This window comes from Gnatocerus cornutus, chromosome 1, assembly GCF_029298725.1.
Source record: "Gnatocerus cornutus isolate USDA-ARS CGAHR chromosome 1, icGnaCorn1.1, whole genome shotgun sequence".
In the NCBI taxonomy this organism is placed as follows: domain Eukaryota; kingdom Metazoa; phylum Arthropoda; class Insecta; order Coleoptera; family Tenebrionidae; genus Gnatocerus; species Gnatocerus cornutus.
Window position 1 is genome coordinate 9,783,273 of NC_142233.1, and position 25,984 is coordinate 9,809,256.

Sequence of the window (25,984 nt, forward strand, 5' to 3'; positions counted from 1 at the left end):
TTTGTGTTACATGGATTAATATTGAGAAAAGATTCTACAAACAACTTAACTACTGCATAGTATCGTCTTACTGAAAGAAAATTGGATGTAGTGGTAACGAGTTTTCATTAAAAGTTTCTTCATATTGCACCAGCTGGGCATTATCGAACGGAAATAATCCAAGAGTGTTTAAATACTAATTCTACCAATGCATTAAAAGCGAAGAGACATTTTTGTATGGATTAGTCCTTCTGATAAGTGTCCATTCTGCATAAAATTGGATCCTATTGAGTTCACTTGTAGTATCAGCAGCACTTTCAACGTGAAAGGGGAATGGTGTTACAAGGATAAGTACTTAGCTCCTGACTTTCCCCTAGTACTATGCAAGTGTTTAAATTACATGTATATTGTTATACAGGATGTTGGAACAGTCGATTAAACCCATTTTTGTAAGAGCAACATATTTAGTTTATTTCGAGCTGACTTTGCAACATTTCCATTAGTTCAAGGCTTTCTTTAATAACATGCAACAGATGCGTCAAACTCAATTATTGTCAACTGTTTATCAGTCATTTGCATTTCCGGATCAGGAAATTGATGTTGGAAGCTGTTTGCGGAAATACGATTTCTCGAATATAAATTTATTAATCCAAAATGCGTAAATAAATACAGTCGGATCGGCTTATAAAACGAGCCACTATCTGATCTATCAATTGATTCGTTATAATCAATGTATACAGGGTGTTTTTGAAATGCATGTACAAAACAGTTCTGCGCTATTCCAGGAGTATGAAGTATGAAAAAGCAATTTTTAAAAAAAACTAACAAGGTAAAATTAATCCCAATCCACGTAGTTTCTACATTATTGCAAAAAACGCATCTTGAATGACTTGTTTCCGAGGCAATCAGAAATTCGATTTTTTTGTTCACTTTTAAATCAGTGGCGCACAAACAAATTTATTGAAATTTTTGTGTAATTTTATCTTGAAAACCAAACGCTTTTACTAAAACTTTTTTCCCTTAATAGGCTTAACTTGTTACAAGGAATCCCCACACTATTTTTGTACATATATGTACATATTTTAAAAACACCCTGTAAAATTTTGCTTCCATCATAACACTAGTTTAAAAATATTTTATTGGTTTTGAATTGCAAAGTACATTTTTCAATCTTTTTTTTGCGCTGGTTTGGCAATTCAGGTTACATTGGCGACTATAAAGGGCATTTAGAAAGAAAGTAACCGTATTATAATAAAGATTATACACCAAAGTATTGTTTAAATAAAAAAATTTGTAAGTTTTTGGGCTTTTTTCTGTTTTCTTTGGGCACCTTTGTAGTACCGGGTGTTCTACGGATTGTTGAACATAATATTTTTCTTTAGCAGATCTTAGCTCTAAAGCCCATTTTTGGCATTTGATATTTACGACAAATCGGCTAAAAAACTTCTAGTTTAAAACTTCCCTTTGAAATTAAAGCCTTTCAAACAAACCTCACTTGTTGAAGTCATAAGAAGTGCCAACAGTAAACTTGACCATAAAATTGCTTTGGAAAGCATATTTACAATACTGCAAGTAAAAAAATAAGGTTTGTTTTGACTTAATTTTCAATTCTTATACTTCGAAATTTCAAAATTTCACGTTTTTGGATTCGATTTATTGATTAATGTCGTAACAACGTTGAGTCATAAAATAAATAAAATCTTTATTCAAAAGCACAAGAACTCTTTATTAACCGAACTTAAGTTGGAGACTCCGGAGAGCAGGGAAAAAATCGATTTCTTTTATGTTCAGCAATCCGTGGAACACCCGTTACATCATTACAAAAGTAATTCAAAGTTGAGTGCGCTAATAAACTTTTTGGTTAATTTTAACCGAACTTTGCTATCTTTTAGAACTACTTTATAAATTTCCTGCAAATGTTTTTTATCAGAGTGCGTAAGTAGGTTATGGATGAAGGAAACTGAGATTTTGGGCTATAATCAAGAAGATAAGGAGGGAGTGTCGCTTATACCGATAATGTAAAAGAAGTTTGGTCTCGACACAAGCACCTTTCATATTTCAAACTCCACGGGTTTCATGAAATTCTGTGGTTTGTTTCGTTACGTCCCTGATAACGTCAGGCTTATCGAAACATCTTTTATTGCTTCTGGTGGTAGCCAGACACGTATTTCAATTAATTCTCTTATATGTTTTTTATTTTGTTCATGGCGATAACGTACTTATAAAAATTTGTTTTGTCTAAAACCGTTCGTGGAATTAAATTAAATTAAATTAATTTTTGTTTACATTTCTTTCTGTATTTAACTAGTTATTGGTATTTTTTGCTCTATAATTTACTAATTTAAAGGAGTTAGCTAATGAACAACCTAAAAATAGCAACTTGTTCAAGTTTGACAGCTAGAGAACTAAAATTGTCGAATTTTGGTTTTAAATGTTGAATATTTTTTGTTTCTCTTGAAATTGAGAATTTCTAAAGTTTGTATTTTTAGCTCTATAAATTGGTTATTTAGTGGAGTCAATAAACAACTCAAACATGGCAATCTGTCTAAGTTTGACGACTACAGCACTAAAATTGTCAGAGTTGGGAATATTTGTACAAAATGTTGAATTCTAAAATTTGTATTTGATCCACAGGGTGAATCCGAATAAAATACAAATATTTTAACCTCAATATCAGTGATATAATGGCCAAATTTCGCGTTCCAAAACGTCCCCGTTTCCGACAATTTTTCTTTTACAGTTTTCAGCAGAAATTGCCGTGTACCACTGAATAATTATTGGGGTAGGAAAAGGTGGGAATAAAAAGACTAACAAAGAATTGGCAATCGGTAGAGAAGTCTGCTCTATCTATTGCATCTCTCACTACTGCAATCTACATTTTTTATACTTCTTTTGTTCGGAAATTAGTGTACGATTTGAACTTTTTACCTGTTTGAAAATAAGTCCACTTTTTAAAAAATATGTATGTTTGTCACAATTTATTATTATAAAAAAATTACAAGTTATATTACTTATAAACACTTAAAAACCGACTGCTTATAGAAAATCATCCAACAATTGAATTTTTAGCATTCTTGATTAAAACATTCTTTAAAACACCCTTTAAGCTTTCTTGTAAAAGGTACATTTTCGGTTATGTTTAGGTTATTAGGGTTTATCTTTCGTTGGCAGTTTCCATATTCTCTTCAAACCGGTGTTTTAATTTTTTAGTTCAAATGACGAACAAATGAATTATTTATTACGGTCGGAAAAACACAACAACTGGCAAAATTGCACGTACAGTCACATTAAATATGGATGTAACTGTCAGGTCAGGTCAGGGCAGGTCAGGTCAGTCATAGTTGTTTTCAGATCTTCCTTAACAAAACTTTATTTCACAAGAAAAATTAAAATCGGATACTTATTTCCGAACGGAGGGAGTATCTTTCTTGTGTTCAAATCGCAATTTTACAATCAATTTAATTAAATACAGGGTCTCTATAAAACAATATAACCTTCAGTATGCAAGACAAGAATCTAGTCACAATTTGCCACTTACCTCAAATAGTGAACATTTTTACAGTGTCAAATTTTGAGGATAAGTAATTTAATTAGAGATTACGCAAAAATTTAAAGTCAGTAAGAGTAAAAGTGTTAGAAGAATCAATTCTAGTTGAACTGCCGGAATTTAAAACAAATACTGGATCCAGTTATTTTAATGCAACTAGAGCGAAGACAACTTGTCAAATTTGACACTTGATGTTACTTACCTTATAGTAGAGTTAACGTTTACTTAAAGGCGGCACATCACCACTTCTTCTCGACGTTCAGTTCTAATTACACTGCGTGTCAAAGGTTTTGGTACCCTCAAAACTGTTAGGTGCATTAAGTAGTTACATTTTTATACGACAAATACCGTTTACCTAAATTCTCTATCATGTCGCGTTTAGAAGTTATGGGGATGTCTTTTTAAAAATACCAATTTTTTAATTTAATTTTTAAATCAAGTAGGTTATAGGTATATTGCAAGTATGTATTAAAACTTTTTTTTTATTATACTTGCATCATAATTCTAAATTAAAACACGCAAAAGCGTGCAAAAAGGGCTCTTTAAAACACTAAAGCTTTAAAGTCGTCTAGGTAACAAGAAATAGTGAAATGTCAGGACCAATTTTTATTTATAATATAAACATGAAAATTACAATTACTATTGTTTGAAATTTCAAAGCCGGCCGCTTGAAGCTGGTTACTGTTGTTTGTTGCTTCTAATTTATAACTAGTAGAAGCTTTTTCATTTTCATTCTTCTGTTGGACGTCCATAGCTCTTGATGAAGTTGATTAGCAACCGATGTGTTCAGAACACCAGCAATGCGTTTGGAAACAACTATTTTGTTTAAAGTCTTCAATATAGCTACTAGCCACACTCGAGGATTTCCATCTCACCTGACGTTTCAACTCATCGATGGCCACCACTGTTTGCCATAATCGTATGAAGTTCGTCGGAAAGGATGACCAGTATACTTCTCAGCGTCGGATAGATTCAGAATTAATCGAAGTTCGGCATGTTCTGCTAGCCTTTTAATATCTTCACCATAGAAAAGGTTTTTGTTTATAAAATAGAACGTCAGCTTCGTAGTTACCGTTGTCTCCTATGAATGTGGCGCCATCCAATTTTTGGATATGGAACTAAATTGAAAAAAAACTGTCAAAAGTACGCTCTCGCCGGGATTCGAACTTGATGCACTTGTGCTGCGCTTTTGCTGTTGTCTTCAGTAACTCTTTCTTCCCTCCTTACTCCATTAGCGATTCTCCCTAATAGTCATATTTTCATGGAAAATAACATGCTTCAATTTTTTCCATAAATATGAACATATCAAGGAGCCTTTTTAGCAGCGCCACATATTTTTTGGATATTGCACAATTTAACAATGGAACATCAATTAGGTATCTCCGTTTTGGATTTTTTTTATTGCTTAACGTAGAATAACATTAAATACTGCACGAACCAATAATAGGAAGAGGTAAGCATAACAATAACACAATAGATCAGTTTTGAACATCTAAAAACGGAAAACTTACCATGTTAAATTAAAAGGTGTGGATCAAAATATCGTCAAGTTTCTTAATAATTTTTGCGGGAAGAGTAAAAGCAATTTTAGAAGAAATGTCTTTATTAGCCTTTTTTACTGTTTTTGAATCAGCAATATCAATTATTTAAAAACTTTAAAATAAAATTATTAATTTTAAAACTAAGGTCCGGTTTACAAAAACTAAATTTAAAACTTAAATTTCAATAAACTATACTTAAAATCATGTTAAAAGTAAAAATTAAAATCATGTAAAAATAATCAAATTAGCAGGATTAACTTAATTTTAATTGAATTATTTTGTAAACCGACTCTAAATGTAAAAACTAACAACGAACAAGTGCAAATAGATTTTAGATATAAAATAGTTAATGTGTATATAATAAATGTTTAACACAATTAATTAGGGGCAGGTCCAGCTCAGGTGTCAATATTTAAACGTCGCAATAAATACTAACGATTAAACAGAAAAATGTTTTTACAATCTTTTATTTGAGGGGTTTTAGAACAGAATGTTTATTATCTAAAGAATAGAGTTTCGAAATGGGTCATCTTCTCTGAATAACTGTCAATAAGCAAATATAACTAAGATAAATTAAATGAACAAAGAGTTAATTAAGTAACCAATTTTTACAAAGAAATTTGACGAGAACCAGATTGGAATAATAACAGTGCACAAACTAATTTTGAGTATCCTTTTTTAAAATTGCTATGTTGTCACCTAAACAAAGTGCCAAACGATATTTTTACCTCAAAAACTTTGTATTCCGTATCATTTTTTTTGTTATGTCAATTTAAAAAATAGTTAAAAACCATAGAAAAGAAATTCTTTTCCAGGTTTATTTAAAGATATTAACGTATTTATGGATATAAATATTAAAATATATCAGGAAAAACAAGGATGACAAAAACAAAAAAAATAATATGCAGTTTATCATGTTTAGGCGTCTACTTTGATGCGAATTTTTACACTCACAAAAATTTGTTCTTTTTTATCTTAATTTTGAATTAATTGTATTTAAACAATGTAAAAACTTTAGTTTTAAATAAAAAAAGGTTTATTACTAACAAAGATATAGCTATTTGATTTAAGAATCCAATTTGAAAATTGGTATTATTGAAAAGACATACCAGTAGCTTTTAAAAGCAACATGATAGGGTTAAAAGCATACGTAAAAATGTGATCTACCTATTGCACATAACAGTTTTTAGGGTACCAAAACGCAGTGTAATTGTTACTCTTACCCTTGAGTATTAAAATTATTTTTATACTCAATGCTCTTACATACAATGTGTTTCCCGTGTAGCCTCTTTCTTGTTATTTTTGGAAACGGTTCCACAAATTATGCATTTCTTGTTGCAACTGATTTGAATTTTCAGGAAGTGCAGTTTTTCCTGAAGAAATTCTGTTTAAATCTTTTATATATTGAAAAATATATATCTTTATAAAAGTGTTAAAAATTTGAGACTTAATTGTTTCACTGTGCTCACAATTCTGAAAATTAAAATCAATTGAACAACGAATGTGGCTAATAACTCTTCCTAAAATATGATAGTGGTAAATAGCAGATGGTACTAGAATCTTGACATAATTGTAGATTTTTATTAGAACTTTAATTACGTCAATATTCATGTACTGCAAATGCTTTTTATCACTGTCGTATTCCCTTAGTTCCACAAGTCTATGATGAAGATGATCGGGATCGCCGTAATGTTTTAGGTTACATAGACATAATTCACAATGAAACTTTTCAGGTGAAATGTTATTAATGAGAAACCCGCCTATGTAACCTAAAACATGAATGTTGTTCACTTCACCGTCATCATCGACTTCTGGAGGAAACCATCGATCAACAGCAGCCCGTGTCTGACCATCATTTCTTGTGTTTGACTCGAGATAATGTCTAACTGTTTGGACCAGATTGTCATCGTCTGACTCGCAATTAAATCCACGAGAGTGAAAACAATTAAAATTTCTTATTAGCAGCGTTTTAAAGTAGGGAATAAACGCTTTGCAAGTTGGATTTGTGTTTCTGACTCCGTATTGCCTTATTTGACCAAAAAAATTCTCTATGGGATCCTGATTAAAAGCGCGTGCTGGAAACGAGCTGATCCCATGTTTTTTGAGAGTTTTTTTGATCAAAATAAAGCCTTCCAGAGTCCGACGCCATTCATCTAAAACTGGAGGTCTGACCAAATCTCCAGCTTTGGATTTCACAAATTCCATCTCATTAAACATTTTTTTCCCTTCTATCCACTGCCGCAAATGAGGAGATTTAATTGTAACCATCTCCCGTAGAGGTTTTCCACGACAATGTCCAAACCCTCCATTGACGCTATCAAAAATCTGGTCCAAACAGTTGAACAGACAAGCAGTTTCTTGTGCTTCAGGTGGTAATAAACATCTCCCGCCTTCTCCGCCCGCGTCGGCAATCATAGTCGAAGCTACAGTCCTGCTAAAAACTTGGGTGCATAACGAAACTTTCATTTTTTTTTTATCTCGAGGATCTACGTGATGTAATGTCAGTTTCGGTATGCACCGTAAGTTTCTGCGTTGGTCTACACGATATTGCTCCCGAACATGGTCCCAAGTTGCCACCATTGCATTACTTTTGAAATTAAATTTTAAATCTTTATTTAAGAGATTGTTTCTCAAACTCTTTAAAAGATGCGGTGGATCGAAAATTGGAATAATCTGATGACCATTAATGATAATTACATTATCGTTTGTTTTATTTCCAATTTTCGAATCCGCAAGAAGAGAATTAATCGCTTTACAATTGGTGGCTCCTTGATCGCAAACTGAGGCAATGACATCTAGACCAATCTCTGCCGCTTCGGCTATAATTGCCTTAAAAAAACGAATTATTTTTTCCGCTTTCATTGTCGCTTTACAAAAGGCAAAAGCAACCGGTTGCTTCCACCTCTTGAGAACCCCCCGAAGCATAAAAACAGTGACATGATCAGCAACATGTTCCGTTCTAGTCCAACCATCATCCTCAAAACCGATTACCATGTCCTTTTCAGGTAAATAGTCCAAATGGGGTTTGATGGACATTTCGTCAAAAATGAGTGTACAAAATTTGAATCCATTACCCCTCTTCTGGACCATTTTCCCCAAAAGTTCAAAAACTGGTTTTAAGATGCCTGGTTGGACTGGAACTTTGTTAAAAGTTGCTTTCAATGTGCTGACTGAAGGCAACACAAACATTTTTGAGAGAAGATTATAGGTTCGAGGACCGCTCTTCCACAAGACAATGGCATCTGCCTTGTCCTCGAATGTAAATCTTCTCCCAAAAGTTTTGCGGCCCATATTCCTTATCTGGCTCTCAAAAAATCGTTGTTGCATCTTTGTCATGCCCTTAATAACTTTTTTAAACTGCTTATTTGAAGCCATTGCTGTTGCCGCCTTGACTGATCGCATTTTATTTGTTAAACGACTAACTCTTTTTTTAAGCGCTTGGCTTAGTTTATATAAGCGCTTTTCTTCTACCGTATATAAGCGACGTGGCTTCAGCGTATGAGAAATGCCTGAAAATTAAGTAATTTTATTAATCACGATTTTGAAGCAACATGTAATAATTACGTTTCGCTTCCAGAAGACTTGTTGGCTCATTTTTGGAATCTAAAGATAAAGAATCATAAATTAATTTGCAGTTATTGTCAATGGGACAATAAAACAGTAGGATTTTAATTACCTTTTTATAATAAAATGACTGATATAAAACAGGAGAACTAAACTCCAAATCTTAGGTACATACCTTCAGTTGCAACAGAGTTAAAACCTTCGGAAATACTGTCACCTGCATCTTCATAAACAGAAATGTCCTGTTGTTGAGCTAGATATATTCAAACAAACATTTGCAAATAAAAAAATATAAGTATCATTAATTAATAATTTACCAGAAATATTTCGCGGTATTGCTAGTGGTCCTAAGCGTTTTCCACCGAAAAGAAAATCATCATTTGTGAAATGCTTATAGCACACAAAACCCCTTTCATAAATTTCTTGAGCAGTCAGGTTTTGGTACTTGGGACTGGCCACATTTTCCACCCATTTTGTAAACCGTTCGTAAAACCGTTTCGGGTTCGGAAACCGGAATAGAGGTTTTTTCCGATTTCCGCACCCAATGAAACAACACGAGTGAGTAGAGAGTTCCTATAAATTAAGAAAAATTATATTTAAAATTCTTATTAAATAAGAGCTATAATTACCTCAGCCATCACTTTTCCAAAATTTTCCACTTATGAGTAATTCACAAAAGGACAGGGAAAAGGAGTGAGTCAGGTTAAATGAATCTGAAACACATGGAAGCTATAATTTGGGTTCCTTAATTCATCTCTGTCCACAAAAATGCCTTTATTAAAAACCATAAAACAAATACATATTTATTACATATTGTATATGATCAAGTAATCAATCAGTAATATGTGGTAATAATTATAACATAACTGGTAGTCATAAATGCCCTTAGATTGGCTCAGTGAATTATGCGCCAGAATGTGTAGTGACCGGTGGAAGAGAAGGTGAAAAATAAGTGTTGTGCACGATTGAGGGGTCTGGATGGTTGACTTCTAGGCGGTATGCTGGATCTTTGACTTCCAGTGCGGGAGGGTGAGTACGGTGATGGTTGACTTCGCCGTATTTGAAGAAAGAAAAAAATGCGGAGAAGCTACCAGGACAGGAGTCCATACCAGCAGTTCGAGTAACTCCAGAGTCGCAGTAAGGAAGTGGAACATCTTCCGTCACAGAAAAAGTAGTCCAAGACACTTTCCAGCGATATGGAGCAGGGAGGCGAAATACAAGCACAATATTTGAAAAAAGAATCTTTTAAGAACGAGCAATATTATGGGTTACATACTTATCTGATCAAAATCTACAAAGGGCGGTAAAAATTTAGGAGCGAAACTTGTATTGTGATACCAATGATTTAATAATTTTCTAATTAATAATGTATTTAATTTATTACATCATTGTAGGATATGAGTAGTAAATTTGTAGGTTAGGATATGAAATTATCAATATGTTATGGATACTTCCGTATTTCTTACAGAAGACTGTGGTATTTTAATTTCAAATAAGGACAGACATGTCTGCAATTGAAATTGATGTGTCTCCCATAGTGCGTCTGCGTAAAATGTTTTAAACTCGTTTTATGTTACTGCGCAGGACAGTCATTTAAATTTGAAGCATTTAAAATTGTTATCTTTACTACATACCTAGTTCACCAAATTTACATAAAAAGAAACCGATTTGCTAATTTAAAGCGTTTGAAGCAGTTTGAGCGTTCACACGTATAAAAATGTCGTTAACAGACGTTAATTTAATTTTTTGACATTTTATCCAGAATAAAAACCTGCATTACCGACATTTGACATTTAGATAACGTGCAGCGCCGCCAATTTTTGGATATTGAACTAGATTCCTGGCACCGAGTTCTCATACTTTGAGTTGACGGACCCTGATCTTCACTCATTTCCTGAACGGATTTTTACAAACGTGAAAAAATGTGCTTAACAACGTAAACAAACAATTGTTTGCTAACCGTCTCTACGAAAACGATTCGCAAACAACCTTCGATAATTTTATTGGGTAAATTCACAATTTTTCAATGCTCCTTAAGGATTGTAAATGGATAGGTTATAATAAAAAATAGCGTATAACACTCGTTTATAAGCGCCTTTAAAACACTTACGACGTTAAAAGCACTCCGCTGACGCGTCGTGCTCTTAAACTCGTCGTGCGTGTTTTAAAGGCTTGCTTATAAACTTGTATTATAATATACTATTGTTTTCAAAATAAGTCATTACCCAGCTCAAGTACAATTCATTCGAAATTAGTGTAAAAAGCACAAATTTTTATAAGTGTAAAAATTTGCATCAAAGTAGGCGGTTTTTTTAAATTCTTGTTTTTTTCTGATATATTTTGAATCTTTATGACGTTAATATTTTAAATAAACCTGAACTATTTTTCAAAGTGACATAACAAAAAAATGGTATATGATACATTTATACATACATTTATTACATATTTTGAGGTAAAGCTATTGTTTGGCACCTTGTTTTGATCAGAAAATCTCAACTTTCAGAAAAGGTACTCAAATTTTTTTTTTATCTATTGAAGGAGATCAGTAATTGATTTTCCTTCCGGCCATGAATTACAAAGTTCTTATTGGACTTAATCTAAATCCCAAAAACTAAAAAATTGCCACAATTTTCTCGTCTCATGTTTGTTTAACCAGGAAAATTTATCGCATGTATACAAAGAAAGTTGCAAATAAATTGAAAAGTCACATTTGTTCTAGTGGCTCAAAGAGGACTTAAATAGTCTTCAGAACGAGACTTATTAACTTTTCGAGAAGTTTTATTATTTGTTTACGATTATTAAGTTAAGGAATGACCCATAAACGTTAGGCTGTTGAATATAAGAAATTGCAACAGAAGATAAAACTGCCAAACTAAGATAAATCGGTAGTAACACTGTCGATGTTGGTAAGACAAACAGCTGGCGTCGAAACTATTCACGTTTATTAAGAGCTCTTACATGTTACTTAGTTATAATGTCAGTAGTTATACTTCCCTAAGTATTACCTTAGAAGATTTACGATCATTATTGCCGGAGCTAATTAAAAATTAATACAATAATTGAACCAGCGGTAAATTTACAACTTCCCAGTCATCTTAAAAATCACTTTTCTTTCTTTTTCAGAGTTTTAAACGACTTTGTGGTAATTTTCGACTCCACATCGTCCTCAGCTTTTACCTACAACTCTTACGTAATTGCCGCTACAGACCCGTTAAAACCCACTTCTTCCCTCTCTTGCTCCGGTCGAATTATCATTGTCTTCCCCATTCCTCGTTTTACCGATCGCCTCTCCCACATGCTTTCCGGTTCCGTTACCTTTCAATCAAACAACAGAAAAATTCTTCTCAAGTTTCCGACGGCTATTGAATTAACGCCACAAGATGTCACCGAGAACTCCGCCATTGTTCATCTTTACAAAGTCATCGACGGCGACATCAAAGACGTTCTGGCTTTAATATTCAGCGGCGAAAAACACGACTTTGTGGTGGTTGCTCCAAAGAATGTTACATTTCGTTTAGAAGTTGATTGTTCTCTGTGTAAAATTAATTTAGGGTCGGAGCGAAAATTGTTTTTAGTACAGAACATATCTCCTTTGTTCGATGGAGCGGTGCTTGAAGTGGAGGAATTGAAGGGGAAGCCACACCTCGTTACCTATTGCAAGTGAGTTTCAAGGCTTCAAATTGAATTTTTGTTAAATTTGTTTTGTAGAAACGTTGAAGTAACAATGCTATTGTTGCACTATTTACACCAGCACATGAAGGGGGCGATCATCGTTCCAAAGTCTTACCATCAACCTGACTTAAGTTTGGATGAGCTTACAAATGAGTTAAAGGCGACGCTTGGTAAAATGAGTGAATTGAGTCAACTTTCTGATGATTTGAAGTTGATGTTGAGGATGGTGGACTTAGAAAGTGATAGCGACGTGTTAGTTGCAAGAATTAACAAGAAACGGGACTGTTAGAACCGAAGAATTTTCTTTACTTTTGTGTTAAATAAAGTTGAAAGTTAAATGAAAAAACGGTGTTTAACAAGAATATATTATTTTTGTAATGTAACAAAATATACAGGGCGAGTCAAAACCGAGTAAAAACCACCACCCTCCTAACCGTACCAGCCTGGACCCAAATCCCAACTTTATACAACACAGGTACGTGGAAGCTTGCACGTTACGCCATCTGCAAATTCGTATATACATGTGTTGAAATACTTATGGACGAATATAATTTACTAAAATAATATAAATAAAACTAATCCTCTACATAAAATATTGCACGTGAACTGATTGCACTGGATATCACGCGAGTGAAATTTTCTTAAGGTACTCCATTACAGTAAGGTAGCAAAAATTGCACATGATTCTAATCTAACCTAGAATTATTTGGCTCGAGCTGCGTTGAACAGCAGTGTGTTGCCGCCTTAACCTAACTAAACCTAATATTGCATCAATTATCGACTAAGATTGCACTTCCGGCCCGCTTAAACTATATCACATACAAAAGAATAAGAAGATGGGAGATCGTTTTAAGAAAACGACCTCTCGTTAACTATAAATATCTTATGTTGAGACTCCTTCATACTATCTACGCCACTGTCCATAGAGCCGAACGCGAGGAAGTTCGGCTTACGGAAAGTTCCAAAAAAAACTGAATGCGTTTCGACGCTTTCAGCGCCAGATTCGCTGTGTCCATCCAGACTTTCCTCACTCTCACTTTTCCCTTTCGGGGAACCACTCGAGTCACTTAAATATCCAGGATCTTCCTGTTTGCGCCATTTCATCTCAGGAGTGCCAACTTTACCTCCCATATTCCTGTTGACACTCCTGCCAATCACGTTTTTTGGAGGTAGAGGAGGTTTTCCGGGCTCGCCGCCTGGGAGGACTTTTCTTGGTGGCTTTGGTTTCTCGTAGATGGGCGAGCCATCCAGAGGAGGAGGCGGAATCAAGTCGGGAGGAACGATATTGCCGATGGTGGTGAGACGCCGTTGCCTCTTTGAGTGGCGATCCTCGAGCGTCAACATCCGACCTTCTAGAGTCTTTTTTGTCTTCGCTTCGTAGATCTCTCGGAGGCTGCCAAAGACTCTGTTAAAATTACCGCTGTTTTGAGAAGGGAGCGGCGAGGAGGCTTTCTTGAAGCTGCCGTTGCTTCTGAGCAGGATTCTGGAGGGACGCTCCAAGGAGTCGATGTATTCGTCGTCGGGTTTGAGTTTTAACTTGGCGGGCTTGCGGTCAAGAGTGTCGGGTTCGAAGCCGTCGGAGTCGTGCACTGGGATGTAGTGGTCGGCGCAGTCTTTTACCTCGATGAGGAGTTTTCCGGGTTTTTCACCGTCCTCGTAGCTGGAAAAAGACTTTTAACATCAAGACGATCAGTGGGAAAATATGTTGACTTACCGAACTTTAAGGGTGCGTCTGTCGAAAGTGGAACAGTTGGAGTCGCTCGGAGACGAGGGGGCGCTGCTGTAGTTGTAGCCGTTGTTGACGTACACCTCGCTCACCAAACTGTACCCATTTGATCTTTGTAGCAATTCCGGCAGCTTGTAGAAGCTCTGCTTCTTAAGTGAGCCCTTCTTCAAGACAATCAATTCGTAGTCGTGGTCATCATCTGTACCACCTTTCGAAATTGTGTTAATGGTCATGTTTTCTCCATTTTTGTCCAAAACGGCGTTGCGAATGGTCATTTCTTCGTCCATGGGCAAGGCTGTACTCAAACTAGGACTCGGCTGCGAAGACGACAACTCCGCGTACTCGCTGGGGGTACTATATCCTTTATTTCCCGACCTCTCCAGACTGTCTGTCTCATACTCAATCCTCCGAGTCGATGGATCAACGCTGATTCCTCTTTGGATGGCAAATTCTTCAATCACCGCTTTCATCTGCTTCTTCGTCAAAGTGGGAATTCGAATTTCGTCGCTCCGATCAACCACCATCGCTTCGTGGATCATGTCTGGTGGTGGCAAACTCATCCGCTGCTCGGGAACGGAATCATACTGATGTTCACTAGAAGGTGGTGGTGGAGGTGGGTTTTTCGGTTTTAAAATTTTCCGACGGCTCTTCTCCGACTGGTCGCTGAGTGGAGATACCGCCCTCTCGGAAGCCGGTCTTGGAGACAACGTGCGTACCACCGGGCAATCTGGAAGCGACCTAGTGGGCGACCTCAACCTCTTCGGCGTTCGTCCATAGATATCCTCTTGGTCTTTTAAAATCGGGACATTTTCCAACCACTTGCGAATACTCCGTTGCTTGCAGTCGCCAGTGGTACAATTCTGGCAGGCACCTAGAGACGGAAGATCCGGAATTTTACCACAGAGGCGCCCCAAATTTTGGGGTTGGCAACCTGGACAACCCGAGCACGTTTTTCTGCGAGAGTTTTCCCGCTTGAGGCTGATCATACTGCTGTTACGACTCATGGCTGGTTTGGGGTTGTCGTAAACGGACTCCACGCTAAAGCTGTTCTCTTCTTCGGGGATTCCCATGAGGCTGGGTGCGAATCTTTTGGCCGCCATCTTCTGCTTGGCTATTGCTATAACTTCCCGGATTTTGGCCAGGAATTCCAGGGCGGCGGGAGGTGGCGCCTGATAAAAAGTGTCAGATGATGTCATCAACTTTTTTATGCTTACCATTAACAGTTGGGGATCGAAGTAAGCGGGATTGAAGTACAATTTCCTTCTTACAGTCCCCGAGAGCGCTTTCAACGAATCGATTCGTTCGTCGCGCCCTTCCAACGTTTCGACAATGGAAACGTTTTCTTCAGGTAATTTTTCAATGGAGGTGGGGTCCTGATGGTTAGCTTCACCAAAAGTCAACGGAAAACTATGACTTCGTTGATATTGAGAGTGGATAAGAGCCGAAGTAATTTGCGCCTGTAATATTCAATTAGTCAATTAGTACGGTAATTAAATACCATTAAAAGTACGCACAGTTTTAGTCTTTTTGTCTTCTCCGTGTTGCACCACGTCCGGTGTGAGTTCCGCGTCAGAACTCGTGGACTCGCTGTAGATGGCGTCTGGGGGTTGAAAATGAGTCATTTTCAACAGAGGGTTATTTTTCACAATCCCCTCTTGGGCAGTGTTCAAATTTTGGCTAACTGGTTTGCGGTTCTTGTTACGTTTACGTAAATGCACGTAAAGGAAAACGGAAGCGACGTAAATTAGCCCGAGGAGGACGCTACATGTTCCAATAGCGACATACTCAGACACGCTGAGGCGGTTAGAGTCACCGGAAGAAGACTGAGTATCTAGGGAAAACGCCACCTCGCTAACATCTGGAAGAAAGTATTAACTTTATAGTACCAATTTTACCAGAGACGCAAAGTAGTTCTTACTGCTTAAATATTTGGTCGGTGATCCCACGACTCTGAAGGCGACACAAGGCGAGAAAAGTGTGTAACCAGTGGGTGTGAGAGGCTCCGTTGTCGCCAGTTCCCGGCACATGAGATAGACGAGTACCAATCTTCCGGACATCTTGGTGCGGAGGTCCGACTCGCCGACCCACTTTGAACGACATTTCAAGTAAATTGAGGAAGAGTTAGACGTTTTGTTGGTTTACCTGTAGGAAAGTCCGGCCTTCATCGCGGAACAAACGGAATGGTACGTCGGTGTCAACGGGATTCCGGAGGTCGACCCAGCCGGAATCTGTGAGGAATTTTGCACCGGAAACTGCACACACCGGAGTTTGAATGCCTGGAAGCGAACATAGCAAACGTAATTATTTTGTCACGACTTAATGGAAGTAAGAAAGGTTTTTTTTTTAGAGTGAAAATAAAATTAAAAGTAGTTTTTATTAATTATAATTTATAAAATAAGACCAGTCTCCAATTGTCGTTCAAAAATGTCATTAAAGATATTCTATATTTTCGATATTTAGAAAATTTTGAGGTTTTATTTGATTTTTCTTTTAACTTTTTAGTATTCCATGTATATGTATTTACTCTTTAGTTCTTTGCATTTGTAGCAACTAGTGTACAATGTACGAAATTTGCACCTGTTAGGTTAGGTGGAAAATACACACAAACAGTCGTAGAAAAAGTATAGTATAAAATTCGCATAGAATGTACATTTGCCATGAGTAGGTATTGTACAGATACGTCGAAGTAGCTAGCAAATGTATTTTTTTTTACATTTAATCGTTGATTTCTAATAAGCTCTTTTATAAGCTATAAATGGAGCATAGAAGATAAAACGTTGTAAGATACACGTGTTAAAAGCCTCTTCATTCCGACTCATGCAATAAAAATTACTTTTAGAATTTGTATCTTCAATAATAACTATCGTGTCTTTTAAAATCTAGGATAAAGGTTTCAAATAGTGTTTGAGAAATTTTAGCATCCTAAAAAGGAATCTCGTAGAATATTTTTCGAATTTGCCGCTTTAATAGGTCCATTAGAGTACTCAATTTGGAGTCGTTTATAGGTATCTACAGTATGTCCCCGGAATGAGTTCACAAGAGGGAAAAAAAGTTTATTTTCCATTTTACAAAAAAATGACAACGAAATAACATTTTTTGCTTATTTCAAAACAGATAAATCTGCGGCTCGTTTTGTACACCGGGAACTTGTGCACCAAATTGGCCATTATAAAACACGTTCTTTAATATACGATTACAAAACCCATAGAGATACCTATAGAATTCTAAAAATTGTCAAGGACATTCCTAAGTATCTTAGAAAATTCTAGTGAATTGCAGGAGATAAAATCTTCCACGAAGTTTTATAAAAAAAACTAGAGAACTTTGGAAATTGCGGAAATTCTAAACAAATCTTTTGAAATTTGACAATTTAATGTTTAAATAAGTGCTTCTTTTTTAAATTTTTGTATTTTCTAAATTTTTGGCTCAAAAAATAAAATACATTTGACTCTAAGATCTTAAACAACAAAAAATCTTAAGAATATCAAGAAAATAAGTTTTTTCAATAGATTGAATAAGTAAACATAATAAAAAGAATCAAAGAATTGAAAGTTTCTCGGGATACAAAATATTTTAAATATGCGCATCAATTAAAGGAATATATAGAATACAAGAACTTTTTGTTTTAAGCTTGTTCTAAGTGAACGTCTAAAATCTAGTGAAAATATGTAAAGAAAGTAGAGCTCATGAAAACTAAATCCAACCAAACGAACGGATGGGCATTAACAAATCTCATCACGAATTTTAAGTTTTATTTACAGTTCCTTTATCTGTTAGGTAATTATGGCACCGTCAAATAATAAGTTAAAAGTGCAATCACAACTTTAAGCTAAGATAAAATTTCCCATTTCAACATCTATGACGACTATTATATATCCTTTTCTATGCTATACGTATGTATTTCGTGTATTTGAATTTCACATATAAAATCACAGTATTAAAAATTTTACTAGAGCATGGAGATTAAAAAAAGGCTATAAACTTATTCTTATTACTTTTATCAATAGCAACGTATTTTAGGGTTTTGTAAGGATAAATTGCCACTAGCAGCGTATATTAAGGCTTTTTAAAAGACGTTACTATTGGCAAGTAGGTAATGTTTTTTATGATTTCCGTTCCTGAAGTCAACACGTGTTTTGTAATAAATTAAAAATCTCCGTGTATTAAATACTAGCTTCTTGCGGTCTCTCGTATTTAAACACGATCTCGATTGTCTTGTCTTAATAACTCTAATTCGAAAATTTAAGAGAATTTTGAAAACATCAATTTCTGGACAATCTAGCGACTACCGAAAATTAGAAATTCCACTTATCGAAAATTTATAGAGAAAGGACTCACCGAATCTGAGGGTTCAATGCATTTAAGGACTGAGAAATAATCAAATGGTGGTTATATAGAGTAGCTCAGATAATTTATGACCTCGAGAAAAGGGAAGGTATCAATACAGATTGCCAATTCGAGACCAAAACTGATAGAATGGCGTTGAAATAAACGACCATTTCTTTTTCCTGAGCATCAAAAAAAAAATGACAACAGTACGCTTTATTTTGCGTATCCTAAAAATTATAGCAAACCCCTCGCAAACCCCTCGCAGTCCATCATCGTCGGTTCAGCGATCGTGATTGACTACCGTCTTCTTCATTATCTTTTGCTTTAAAGATTTTTCGTTTCGAAATTTTGGTTTCGTATAGCTGTCTACATGTGCCTGTTTTTTCTGGGTTGCGAGTTATTGGCCATCCTGCTTACCGATTTTAAATTAAAAAAGAACAGAATAAAAAGATGAATCTAAATTTCTAAATCGAAAGAATATCGGAAACTCTAAAGAATCTAAAGACCTGAGCTGTCGAAAGTGATTTGGGAAATTGGGAAATTTTGATAAAACAAGAATAGAAAAAATTCAAAAAATCTAAATCTTTGTAAAAATTCCGATGTGACAAAACGGTAGCCCATGACATTGAATTATCATCGTGTTATTAACAAGTTTTTGCAGCACTAGTGTTGTAATAATTATTGAAATTCGTAGTGGGTTGTAGACACATGCATTAAATCAGTGCGATGAGTTACTTTGGCGAATATTATGCACTATCTGATGTGCAAAATACAACGTTTTATCTACGCTTGCAACATTTTTTTTGTTTTTATAAAATTGAAAAACATTGTCGGAGGCCAAAACCCTAATAGCGTGGCCATAGCGCCATAATAACCGCGTAGTTTTGTTGTAACCAGAAGTGAAAAATCACAATTAGTGTGTGATCTTATTGTAAAGGAGTACTATAAGTGATTCCAAGAGTCTTCCAATGGATGTTAAAGGGTTTCCAGCAAATGCAATTCAACCCTTGCAGCTGAGAATTCAAAACGTATGAATGAAGAAACTTACCAACGACTAAAAAAATGGTGCGCTGGGAAGAAAATAAAAAAATGAACCTAATAAGAATGTCTATCTATAGCTTGTATCAGAGAAAATTCTGGAAGATGAGAATAGACAAGCAGACAGTTCAACCAGTTGCAGGAACAAAATTTTGAAAGAGGCATATATTGATCAGAAGTAACTTTATGTGAATTTATTATTTTGAAATGTAAAATAGTTATTTACATTGGAATGTATGTGCATGATTTTACTTCTCATCAAGAATGTTTTGCGGCATTTGCTGAAGCGACGTAATATTTTCACTGTGCGAGATTTGTAAAAATGTAAAAAGCTTTTCGGCTGATGGACCATCTAAAGTAGAATTCAAAATGTTGATTTGATACATCTGACAATTCTTTGACAACGTTTTCGAATTTTCTAATAGATGGCACTTCCAATAAAATTTATTTTATTTTTACGGTTGAAAAATCTTAAATAACAAAACGATTTGTGTATAATTTGTGTTGTGGTAAAGGTAGCTAAATGTGCGATTCGTTGCGAAGGAATTATTGTTACTATAACAATTTGGAATAAAGTAAAATATTCATAATAACATGACAATATTGCATTTCGTCCAACGACGGATTTCTACTGTCGCTATCTTTTTTTTCGCTTAATTGCAAACATGGGTGTAATTGTAATTATCTCAGCTTCGACTCAAACATAAACTAACGAGCGCGCGGCCACATTATAATCCTCGTCACATAATATACTATGTCGGTACTCCAAATCTCCTGAATTACGACAAATGGAAAGATATGGTTTTGTTAGAATTTTGACTTTTTTTTAATCCTATTTGACCTATCAATCTGAAATTTGGCCAGTTGATAGATCTCGAGCTGCTCTTTCGACTGATTTCGCCCTCTGAAAGTCTATTTGGGTCAATTTCTTGTTTATTTGGTAAAGAATTTTTTATTGTATGGCCTCATTTTACGCAGAATTGTACGCTGAATCTAAAACTGTTTTTATTTTTCCCGTATGTCGACAAATAACTGAATTACGGTAGTCGCCAGAGGGCCAAAGTTTTCATAAAAATCATAATATAAAAATTAGTAATTAAGTTAATTGTATTAACTTATTCTTATTAAAAATCTATTAAAATCGCACACACAATGCTTGAACAAGTAGGTGCTCTAATATTCACTCACTTCACAAAAAGCATCCGCGTATGCCAATCCTGTCCATTTCCGCAAATTACACAATATCCACATTAACACCATGAACAACCTAATAGCTCTTGCGCCACGTTAACAAACCATCAACGTCTCAAATGTTGACACACCTGTCTATAAGGGCACGTTGCAAAAATCTCAAGACCTAAAAAATCCACATTAGTGCCTGCAATTAACCCGTGACCCGAAGTCGCAAGACAGTTAAATGACCACAAGTTGTCTCGACTTGTAATGGGTAATTTCTCGGTGTTAATTACATTAAATTTGAAATCGTTACCGGACTCTGTGCATTGTTGACGCCGAAATAATTAGACCGGCAAGTACGCATCAAATTGGCGTGTCGTCTATTCAACTAAACTTTTGGATATTTGGGTTAGTAAAATCGAGAAAGTAGTCGAAGATTTATCCCATCGAAGAGAGTTTTTGCGATTCCCGTATTTAGATCGGACGGTGAAAAGAGACATTTGTTTTGGTTTTACAAAGCCGTGCGAAAGTTGCGTTTCGGTTTTTGCGAGGAATTTATCAAACATGACGTTAATTAATTTGAGAAATGTTGGATTGACTGTTTTTATGTATTGTAATGAGTGAAGTAATCATTTTGCTACCGACTTTGCTAGGTAAAAAGTGACCAACTGAAGGTTTTGTATCGAGTTCTCTGATTTTAATTGTGGTAAAGGAACGTGGATGTTGAAAGGAATGATTTGTTTTGATTGCTTGTCGGTCGCATTTTCTCCGTGTCGATCGTTTATTCTTTGTTTTGTTATACCGTACTTTCCGTTGTGGTATTTTCGCTCTTCATCAAATACGAGATCACCTAAACAGAGGATAAAGGAACACGGTTATCTTTTACTGTTATGATTTATTGCAAATTATAATTAAGGTGTATTTGGATAGTGAACAACATGTGTAATAATTTATTATAAAACGGCAGGTTGTTAGAAATTGAGCTGCTAATTAACGTAACATTTGCGGATTTGCATTTTCTAATCGGTTTTATTGGCTTTGATAGGAAGAAGATATTAGTTGGCGACATGCAACACATTTTTCATAGTGAAATATGCCCGAGAATAAACCTTTCAATACTCTTTTAGCAGGTGGGTAATTTTTCTGACTACAAGTTTCGGAACTGTGAAATTAAATTTCTCTCCTACAAGTAAATTAAGAAAAGCCGATTTTGGGTTGTCTATATATTAAGTTAAATATTTAGTGGGGTTGGAAAGAAACAGGATTTCGGAAAATAATATTGCTCCCTTCGTATACATATAATTACTATTTGATCCTCTTTCATTCTATAATAATTTCGTATTCCCTCTAAAGTCGTCTTTTGAATTACGTGTTATAAATTCTCGTAAACTCCCATTGTAAATCTACCCAAAGAAGCTGTGATTATTTAAGGAAGGAAATAAGAACAAGTTGTTGACCGAGATCAAACCGTGTCGAAAAAGGCAACTTCGAGCTACTTGTCAAAATTTCGTCGACTGATTAAAAACAGGTCCAAATTAAGGTAAATGCAATGTCCCAAATACCGACACTTTGCGAATTAAATATCGTGTAATTGAAGAATTTATAAAAGATTTCAGTTAAATTAAATTCCTGTTTTTTTGGATTTTTTGAAAGATTGTTGCTGTAGCAACTTTAATCGTGTTGACAGTCATGTTGTTTTAGATCACTTTAATGCAAAAAAGTGACGTTTCAAACTTGTTTTATTCTCGGCCAAGTCTGTTTATGTTCAAGAATCGTGTCACAATAAGAAATAGTAGATTTCAACGTGTGAGTTAAGTTGAGTTTTAAACACGGGTGAACTGTTTTCACATGAGCCGAAGGCGATAATAGAGTTTACAAAAGATTAAAATTCAGAATACCTCAAAAGTGCAGATTTTTTTCACTTTTCCAGATCTGCTCTTTTGGTAATAAATCCAGAAATCGTTAATTTTGGCATTAAACTTTTACTGTTCAATTCATCATATCTCGAAAAATTGAAGACATGGATTTTTTTAACATTTTTCTGGTGATCTATGGTATTGTCCGATGATACGGTGGTGCGCGACTTTCCGGACACCTCTATGTAGACTAGAAGAGACAAAATTTAAAATTATTTATTTCTGAAAACATATATCAAGGGCTGTAATTGGTGATTTTAAAACAGAAATCTAAATCATACGAAGTTAATTTTAGAATATTTAATTTTGAAGAAAAACAATTTTTTTATTAAAAGGTGTGTAAATCGAGCAATTAGAGTGGTTTATAAGCTGTGTGAAATTCCAAAAATATACATAGATCAAAGAAGACACACTTTAGAATCTTTTATTCTGGAGATGAACCGAAACGCCACAGCAATAATTTGAGGATATTAATAAATTTAGACTTTTTATTAACTATGCTAATGTAAAATTATTGAGCAACAGAAACAAATTTTGATTTTTTTAATTTTGAGAATGAACTAAAAGTCAATTTTTTTTTTAATAAGTTGTCCAGTACTAGTATTAGTGTTCTCTATCAATCAAAAATTTGATTGCATGTATGCCACGTACATAGATAAAATACTACGTTAAAACTACTAGTTGTTGCGGAAATTAAAGAAATTTGGTTTTGTTTTCTTGCAATTTTTTGCTGAATTTTTTTTTAAATAATCGATTCTTGTTAAAAAATTTTTAGTTACGCTAGTCAAATATTCTTAAAAAGAATAGACAAGAATCGATTATTATATAAACAAAAAAGAATATTTGTAGACTAGCGTAACTAAAAATTTTTTAACAAGAATCGATTATTTAAAAAAAAATACAGCAAAAAATTGCAAGAAAACAAAATTGTGCGAACAATGAAAATCAAATTTTTTATTAATTTTGTGCACTTCGTTTCAAATCTAAGATTTTCGCGACCATGTAAAAAGAAGATTACTTCAGAAATGGTAGATCGAAATCATTTTATGGGTTTTTTGTTGGAATTTCCTGGCTAATTTTGTTTGTATTTTTCTTAGAAGACATCAAAATTTTTACGTGATTTGAAATCAGTTCTAAAAGATCTTTTAGAAAATCATCTCTATTTTTGTAAACTAGTTTTATTACTCTTGTAATTTTTTATTGTAATGAACCACTGAAAAGAGATTTGATATGATAAAAGCAATAATTTAAATTCTAAATAATTATTTACTGCAGATTCACTGAATTCGAATTTTTTTTCTATTTACGTCAGTTTTTACTCCACTTATTGACTTTATCATTGCATTTTTCAAATACTTGTAACTTTTTTGTTATCTTTTAAGTGAAGTAGAAAATCTATGGGAATATCGGATCTGCTGTCAAATGTTAATCTGTAGTGAGGTACATTATTAATGACTGGCGGCGCACTCTTCGCACATTCCATGGTTTACTATCTCAGATGAAGAAAAAGATAATTTAAAGTTTAATGAAGATAATAAAACTGACAAGTTAAAGACAAACGTCGGTTTAATTTATTAACTTTATACAATTTAAAACACTACGTTCTAAAGAGAAACCATAGGTGACATACGTGTTATTTATTGTTTTTTTATGTCCTTATGTAATTGTACCGTGTGATCATTAAAAACAATAAGCAGGGCATGACTTTTAAAGAGATGCTTAAGGGACGTTTTTTTTTGCTTTTAGTTTTCCAGCTCTTTCGTTAAGTTCTTGCTAGATCAAGGGCGCTCAAAGTCACGGAGGTGCAGGCTTAGGTATATTTTTTAGACTTGAGAGATTTTTTTTTAAATCGAAAATTTGATATTTTTTCTGCTTTTAAATTTGTAATTTTTTAACAGATTTGATTCATTTTATTGATAGAATAGCCCTAGACCACTTGACCAAATTTTGATCGAATTACTATGCAGGGTCCCCCAACACTACTGTCCAAGCTCAAAATCGCTATTAATCATAAAATTATAATAGCTATTTGTGTACCAAGGCCAAAAAGTGTTTCTTTTTTGGCCGAGCCTTTTTTTAATGGCCGAGACCAGAAAGAAGGCGAGGGAAAAATGGCACTTTTTGGCCGTGATACACACAAGATTTTTTAGGCGACTTCATTAAATTTACAAGTTAATTAATTTTTATTTATGATTTATTGATTTAATCAATTATAACAACTGAATAATTGTAAATATTTATGAATCCTTCAGAAAAGTTCTTTTTTTTTATTTACATTTGCAGTTTCGGCATGTGTAGCTTCACAATTTGTATGAATTAGGTTTAATGTGCTTTTTAATGTTGTTGCAGCAGCACTGCTAGACAAGTTCATTTTCAATAATTCAACACGTCTTTGTTGCACTTTACACCAGTTTGTCGATTTGATTTTACCCAAATAATTATAAAATTGAGGGTAATATCGGTATCTTGATGTAATATGCAAAACTATGGATAAATGGCGCCACCATAGATCGGCCGAAAATGTTTGCGACCAGAAAAGACTCACTTTTAGGCCGCTTATAAGGCCTAAAAATTTCACTTTCAGTTTAAGTCGCCTAAAATAGTTGTGGAGGAAACGGAACGTAATCAGTTTTAATCTAGTGCTAACCTTGTGTAATTTAAACGCCTTAAACTTCGTTTTTTGAAAAATTAAAATTGAGAAATTAGTGGCAAACTTAACCTGTTATGTTCTTTTTTTACCAAAAGCATCAAAATGATTGAAAAAAATTAATTATAAGATGTCGTAACGAGATATTTAACAATTTTAAAAAATAGTTTTAATCCTAGTTAGATTTATGACAATTGCTTCTGAACCACAAACCGGAATTTCATGTCTGATTTGTCAAACTGACTAATTGAGTTTGATTTGACTGTGTACGAAATCCTACGGAACGACCCAAAGTTAAAAAAAAATTGAGATAATCTAACGACAGCGTAGACGTTTTTGTTACCTTTTCTAATGCACGTATTGGATATCGAGTTGGCTAACCTTAGTTCTATTTAGTATTCGTACTTTGACATTAGAAACGTCAACTGATCATTTAGTCACTACTTTCGCCAACTGTGTTTTGTTTTCGCCAACCTTAGTAAGTAATTTTTCCTTTTTGGCAATGGATATTATATTACTATACGAGTAGGGGAGAGGGGGGCATAGTGGGGTACCGGGGCATAGCGGGGAACACTGCTGCTACTCAAATCAAACGCCGTGAAAAAAGTCGAATAGCATGTTTTGATTGGTTGTCAGTTGACAGTTGACCATGTGTGTTTTATAAAACAAAGTGTGAAATTCAGTGTTTTCGTTAAAAAATTCGCGAAGTTAAGGAGCAAGTTTTTTTAAAATTTAGTCATACAAATGTAGTGGCTAAATATGATGAACCTACTCATTTACTAAAATGTAAAAATGTTACTTTTTCTAAGTAGGTACACAAAAATCATCCACAATACACTAGTGACATGA

At 34.5% G+C, this 25,984-nt stretch overlaps 2 protein-coding genes across 2 annotated transcripts in view; one reads left to right on the plus strand and one right to left on the minus strand.

Moving 5' to 3' along the window:
• The window catches only part of LOC148180241 (uncharacterized), a 37,158-nt gene extending 24,509 nt beyond the window's left edge, over positions 1-12,649 (plus strand). Inside the window, exons 3-4 of the mRNA XM_088032937.1 lie at positions 11,755-12,291; positions 12,340-12,649. Of these exons, the coding sequence (XP_087889063.1) occupies positions 11,755-12,291; positions 12,340-12,592 (790 nt within the window). The 3' untranslated portion in view covers positions 12,593-12,649. The remainder of the gene's footprint in view (positions 1-11,754; positions 12,292-12,339) is intronic.
• Positions 12,640-25,984, minus strand: part of sha (shavenoid) — an 82,674-nt gene continuing 69,329 nt past the window's right edge. The window contains exons 5-10 of the mRNA XM_088032923.1: positions 16,172-16,305; positions 15,948-16,116; positions 15,544-15,887; positions 15,244-15,486; positions 14,018-15,198; positions 12,640-13,963 (exon numbers count right to left, since the gene is read on the minus strand). Coding sequence (XP_087889049.1) covers positions 13,153-13,963; positions 14,018-15,198; positions 15,244-15,486; positions 15,544-15,887; positions 15,948-16,116; positions 16,172-16,305 — 2,882 coding nt within the window. The 3' untranslated portion in view covers positions 12,640-13,152. The remainder of the gene's footprint in view (positions 13,964-14,017; positions 15,199-15,243; positions 15,487-15,543; positions 15,888-15,947; positions 16,117-16,171; positions 16,306-25,984) is intronic.